Source organism: Triticum aestivum, chromosome 1B (assembly GCF_018294505.1).
Source record: "Triticum aestivum cultivar Chinese Spring chromosome 1B, IWGSC CS RefSeq v2.1, whole genome shotgun sequence".
Lineage (NCBI taxonomy): Eukaryota > Viridiplantae > Streptophyta > Magnoliopsida > Poales > Poaceae > Triticum > Triticum aestivum.
Window position 1 is genome coordinate 207335842 of NC_057795.1, and position 6811 is coordinate 207342652.

Here is a 6811-nt window from a genome sequence, read left to right on the forward strand (position 1 = left end):
CTAGCTCGCATGTTTGTCACCAAGATACGCTTCATTATATCTTGTTCTTTCATGCCTGGCCAATAAAATAACTAGTGGCAAGCCAATGAGTACTTTGAATGTACTCGCAAGCAACCCATGTTTCGGTTCAAAGTACAACAATGCATGACAAGGTAACTTTTTTGCAGAAAGCTAGTTTGAGTGCTATGACATGTTCAACGACTTGTAAGACATGCATCATGAGAATTCAAGTAACCATGAGAACAGGTTACAGATGTCAACATAGAGTTGGAAACAATCCAACTTAATCATTAAGTCAAGTCTTTTGACGTGACCCAAGTAGTTCTTACCACTTATCCATACACACTCACTAGGTTTTGTAAACATGTGGACGTAGCCCAAGAGCGGTTACCCAACTGTCCTTGACCATGGACACGGCTATTCGAATAGTTTCACACTCTGCAGAGGTTACACACTTTACCCACAAGATCTGGGAAGCTTTCATGTCATCCACGATCCACCAGTACCTCAAGTACTCGGGGGAAGCACCCGATCACTATCTTTCCCTAGGTGACACTAACATAGGGTCCACTCGTTGGTACACAACCTTTGTGTATAAGCATCAAGATGTTGGGACTCTGCCCTTTTTATTATCACGCATACACACATGGACCAATGGTGTGTCCACTGCCCTGTGAAAACAGTCCTGGCCGCCTATCCAAGCACGACCCCATCCCGAGAGTGACCGCATGTCACCCCGGTCACTAGTAATGTGGGCATCATGCTAGTATCGGCCTAGGTAATCAATAATGTCCTTTCCCATACAAGGGTAGAGTGGTTGCGCATGTAAGGTTGAAGTAACGATTGCAACTTAAACCAATCCATTTTCGAAAACAACACTCTCACTTGCCTCGGTACACCACTTCATCATCAAGTGGTTACTCAACTCAACATCTCCCTCGGGCATAAGTGGCACTCGACGGTGTTTTTGAGAAGTCCTCTAAAACATTACTTTGTTCTCATCACCATGCATATACCCGACCCATTTGCGTAGCCACTACTTTAGTATCTATCTACTCCCGCCCACATAACCCTCATAGGAAGGTAGGGCCATGCACAATGGAAGTATCAATAAGAAAGTAACGGAGGCAACCAACCAAAGTGGTCACCACCTCAACACGATCCCGATGCATTGATAATAAGGTGTTATATGACATGCATAAAAAGGGTTTCTTAAACATGGACAAAGGGCTACTTGCCTGGATCCACAAGGTCTTCGATCCTTCTGGTCCATCTTGGAGTATTCCGTTTACTTCGTCAACTAACGCCGGAAACAATCACAATAAGCAACACAACAAGGCAAAACTAAAAGTGCTCTAAAAATAGGAGTTGGACTTTTGTAGGATACCTCTGGTCATATGAGAAATGGCCAAGGTGGTTTCATTGGAAGTGGATCAATGGATTCTTTTGAACATTTCACTATGATGGAATTAAGAGAGTAGTGGATTTGCAAGAAGTGTACAGAAGAATTATTTTGAAAAATGAGCAAAGGCACCCATTTAACAAATCAGGATTTTAGAAGCATCTAGGAGTTGGTTTCACTTGAATTGGAGTTCAAAATAGTTTCCTATGATTTTAAAAAGATGGCTATACATGGATAAATGGTTCAATAATTTATGATGTAGTGAAAGCATAGGGAAATATGTTCATAAACTAGGCTATGATCTTAGAAGTGTCTAGGAATTTGAATCAATGGAGTTGGATAAAATACGGGCTCTTTGTGATTTTCCAAAGTTTATAACATAAATGGAAAAATTGGAGTTTCATAAATATTTGTGAAAGAAATATTTCTTGGAAAATGTGCCAATAGTACCATGTGATAGAGCATGATTTATGGAGTCACTAGAAATTTGAATAATCGAATTTGGACTTGATTTGAATTGTTTAGGGATTTTTGAACTCCTCTGGATAAATAAAAAGAAAAGGAAAGGAAACTACCTTATAACGCGCACTGAGCGTTGGATAGCTACTAGGCCGGCCCAGCAGCTCAGCCGCGACGTAGGAGGCCACGTCGAAGGCATGTTCCAGGGAATGCGCCTTCAGTGCTAGGAGGCGGGGCAGATGGAGCCGCCTCCACTTGCCAGCATGGCCTGGAGGCTGGGCCACTGACGAGCGGGGCCCGCCTGCAGGTTCATCTCCTCATCCCGCACGGGCGTGACGAGAGACAGAGGGGGCAAGGCCGAATGGCTCTGGCGCTCTCCCCGGCCGCTTGATCCACCCTAGGCGTAGCTCCGGCCACCGGAATGACCAGAGCGACGGGGCGCATCCGCAGGGAGGTAGCTCACTCACCAGTGAGCTCTGGAACAAGTAGAGCCGCGACCACGGCAGTCGGCTACATCGGCCAAAGTTGGGCACAGCGCCACGAGTCTCCGGAGAGGGAGGGAAACTACGGGGAGACTCAGGGAGCTCGTGATGGCCTCTGGTGGTGGCTAGAGGGAGAAGGAGAGGCTGGGGCGCCTGAATTTGAGCAGGGTCCCGAGGCAGCAATGGCGGTAGAGGAGGAGGAGGAAAGCACGGGAAGGGGACTGGGTTGGTCCTGGGGGTCTATGGGGAGGTGAAGATGGTACCGCAAATTGACAGAGAGGCCGAGGATGGCCCTATGTAGTGGGGCGGAGGTGCACCACGAACGACGTCCACGACCACGATCTAGGCAAAGCCAGAGGCCAAACCGGCTTCTGGGTCATGTCTACGGTCCTCCTAGGTGAGGCCCAAGACTCGGGGGAAGGGAAAGGAGAGCGGGGCGAGCTCCTGCAGGTCCCGAGTGCAGGCGTGCACTGGCGGAGCTGGGCGGTGCTCGGGCACGCGTGAATAGGGGCAGGAGGGAGAGAGGAAGGAGGGGGACGACATGCTGGCGTGTTGAGGACACCAAGGGGCTTCGGCAGGCGCGCGGGGAGGGCTAAGGCTGGTGCCAATGGACTGGTGCTTAGATGGGGTGCTAAGCATATTAAATAGCTTAGCAACCAAACTCCCCAATGCATAGGTGCTTAGCTTCTTGTAGCTAAGCTCTTTTCATTTAATTAGTCCAAGGATCTTTTGTAGTATATAAACTTTGTGGCATATTTGTGCTACGTATTAAGCAAATAATATCCCTTGAGGAAAACACATGAAAATATAGTTGACTTGAGTCCATACATAAAGTGTCGATAAGATATTATGAAAATACATGAAATTACACCTACAATTAAAGATGCTTAAAATAAATGATGATGATAGTCTATTTTGGCCCAAACTTTTTCCAAATATGCTCTACCAAATCAGTTTTGAGTGCTCTATGAGTCCCACGATCTCGGATTCTTGCATCCCTTTGTAGCACCTGGGCGAATACCGGTATGTCGCCGTGTGTGAATATTGATGGTAGAACAATGGATGTGCCCGCCTCCTTGTTCAAATCAAGAATATTAGCCGCCGCTTCTTCTTCATCTTCGACTACCATATTGTGAAGAATGATGCAAGCTATCATGACCTTCTGGATATCACCCCGATCATACAAACGTGCAGGACGACGCAAAATAGAGAATCGACCCTGCAAAACACCAAAAGCACGTTCGACATCCTTCCTTGCCCCTTCCCGATGTGCAGAAAACAACTTGTGCTTCTCTTTTTGTGGCATCGATATTGTCTTCACAAAAGCTGCCCATTCTGGGTATATCCCATCTACAAGGTAATAACCAGGTTGATATTCCTTATCATTTACAAAAAAGTTCACTCGAGGAGCTTGGCCTTTCAGCTGCTTGATAAACAATGGTGATGGATTTAGCACATTGATGTCATTGTTTGACCCAGCAATACCAAAGTAGGCATGCCATATTCGAAGATCTCGCGAAGCAACTGCCTCTAGAATAAGACTAGGCCACCCTTTATCACCACGAGTAAATTGGCCCTTCAATGCAATAGGACATTTTTCCCAACGCCAATGCATACAATCCAGGCTTCCTAACATGCCAGGAAACCCACGACCTTCGCCAATACAGAGTAAGCGCTCTGTATCTTCAGTGTTGGGGCTTCGTAAATACTCTGCAGCATAGGTATCAATCACTCCTTGCACAAAGTTCTTCAAGCAATCAACTACGGTAGTCTCGCTAATCTTGAGATATTCATCAAGACAATTTGCAGGTGTGCCATAAGCCAATTGGCGTATTGCCGCCGTGCACTTTTGCAGTGGAGAGAGCCCTTCACGGTTAAGCGCATCTGTCCTTGTGGTGAAGTATGGAGACCACTCACCTAGCGCATTGATGATGCGAAGAAAGAGAGGTCGTCTCATCCTGAATCTTCTCCAAAAAAATTTGGCGTGGTAGAGAGGATTGTCGCAGAAGTAATCTCGTACAAGCTGTTGATGTGCTTCTTCACGCGGTCTATTCACGTATATCCCCGGACCACTCCTGCTAAGTGATCTTGCTTGAAGAGCCTCAAGTGTTCCCTTCAACTCCACGACAATCTCCTCGGCGAAGGAGTCTAGCATGTCCTCCTCGGCTAGGAATTCATCAAGTGTGTATAACTCTGTTGGATATGTAGTGTTTCTAGCATCACTATCATGTTGTTGATCTGTATCATCAGGATCATCTGGTGGATGGTTATACATAGGCCTGAAACATGTAACAAATAAGACAACAATTGTACACATTAGAATAATCGAACCAAAAAAATAACAGCTGGGTGACACTGTTTAGATTCCTGAACCAGAGAACAATGACATGAAAGTTAAGTGACGAACTTCCCATGATAAAAACAGAATTGCGTTTGATTTCATAAAAAAAGTTCATGTCTGATTATTTGTATGACTAGGTCTTCTTGGCCAATTATCATTCAAATTTTGGCCACAGCCCAAGTCTGATGCAGAGAAAAAATCGCATCTAAGCAAGAATGGGAGGGACAAAACATGAGGCGCACTAGCATACAGAAAAAAGAGTATTCTGATTTGTGAAAGGATGATACCCTCGAGCAGATTGTGGCTGGCCGGCGGAGCTACCAGCGACGACGAACTGAACCGAGGGCGCTGGTATTGTCCCAGACATCTTCTCCCGCGACTGGCCGGAGGAGCTACCGGTGGCGGCGAGCTGAGCCGAGGGCGTCCCTGGTACTTTCTGCCGGCGGCGGTCCATGGAGGCAACGCCTGAGAGGCGTGGCAGCGTCGCAAGGTGAGGAAGAGGTGGCTATGCCGGGGCGGCGGCGCAGGGCGAGCGGGTTGAGGAGGCCAAAGGGGGGGACGGGGAAAGGAGAAGAGGCGAGACGGTTCAGCAGCATGCACGGCGCACAAGATCAAATTAAGTGTGTTCCGCCTAGGTACGAGCGCCTGGAATCGTTTCTTCCTGAGGGTATCGATTAGTTCTCTCTCCTCATTAATTAACATGCCACGTCTGATTTTTGCCTATGTGGCAGACTTAGCACCTGTCCAAGGTGGAGCATTGGGAGGGGCCTAAGGCGGTCAGGGGCGTCGGGCAGGGGGCCGCTACAGTGCCTTGATGCACTTTAGTGCGCTCTAGAGCATGCCAATGGTCGGCATGGCCATTTTTAAAGGCCAGGTGCTTGTCCACTTGTGTCCTAGGGCTCCCTCGGATGCTCTAGTGTGGTCAGGAGCTAGGAGAGGTGCTAGATAAAGAAATGGGAGACAGAGGGAGTGATGCCATGGGTAAATAGAGAGAGAAAGGGAGGGTTTTACCCACCAATGATTTAGCTATGGTCATGCAAAACTTACTAGAGGCAGAAGATGATTAGGAGGGACTGTGGTAAAAAGTTGAAGCAAAGGAGAAGAGTAAAACGGGTCAAAATGATGCTTTTGGCAAAATACCAGAAGGTGTTTGATGCTGTTTTGGGCGAGCAAAAGATTTATCCCTGACTTGAGATTTAACAGGACCAAATGGCTTATAGGATTGAGGTTGGTCACCAAGTTTGAGCTCATTTGATGAAAGTTGGCAATGTAACTTTAGCAAACCCTAGAAATCAACATAAATGGATTTTCCAAGATCTAGTCATGTAGTTCTATTATCATTGATGCACCACTTGGTGTAGTGTCATCTTTTGGAGTTTTGAGTATGTACACAAAATTTCAGATCAAAAGGAGGAAGTTGGCAATTAAAGTTGTTCAAACTTGGATCTGGTCGGAAAGGGGTTTGGGGCACTTTTGTGTAGCAAAACTATTTGGATGGGAATGAAACTTGGCAATATCATCACATTAGGCATGTGTGATTTGCTAGAATTTTCGTGGATTTATTTGGAAATATTTCTTATAGAAATATTTCAAATACTTGAAATGAACAAAAATGATTTTGGAGGGTTTTGTCCAATATTTTGAACATGACCATGTGTTCAAACTAATATATATGGACAATATATGTCCACTAAGTCTCCCTAAATTTTCTCAAATATTGTTGAAACATTAAAATAACTTTAACCTATTAAAGATCATTTCTGGCCTTAAGAAAAAGCCTTTAGATAAAATAGCAAAATAACTTTAAAATAATGTTTTTGTGGTTTTAGGGAGTCCAATATATAATAGGATTCAAATATAATTTTTGAAAGATTTTTCACTCCCTTAATTAAGGACTTGTAGTTCAAGTCTCAATTTAGGGGGTTTTGGAAAACCTAATTTAGAAAATATTTTTTGGCCAAATTATTTTTGTAAGAAAATACTATTATGTCCTATACACATGGCATGATCATTGGGCAAAAGTTTGGATCAAGGAGATGAAGTATAGAAGGTGGAGCTATGTTGACCTTTATGAGCACTTGAAATCACACACAAAAATTCTATTCAAATAAAAGCCAAATAATGCAA

At 45.1% G+C, this 6811-nt stretch overlaps 1 protein-coding gene across 1 annotated transcript; it reads right to left on the bottom strand.

The window, feature by feature from the left end:
• Positions 1 to 3129: 3129 nt before the first annotated feature.
• LOC123089541 (uncharacterized) lies at positions 3130 to 5266 on the bottom strand. The gene is made up of 3 exons (XM_044511197.1): positions 4972 to 5266; positions 4478 to 4622; positions 3130 to 3373 (listed from the first exon to the last, which is right to left on the bottom strand). The coding sequence occupies exons 1-3, from the start codon at positions 5136 to 5138 to the stop codon at positions 3254 to 3256; spliced, it is 432 nt and encodes a 143-aa protein (XP_044367132.1). The 5' UTR covers positions 5139 to 5266; the 3' UTR covers positions 3130 to 3253.
• Between the last annotated feature and the right edge of the window lie 1545 nt (positions 5267 to 6811).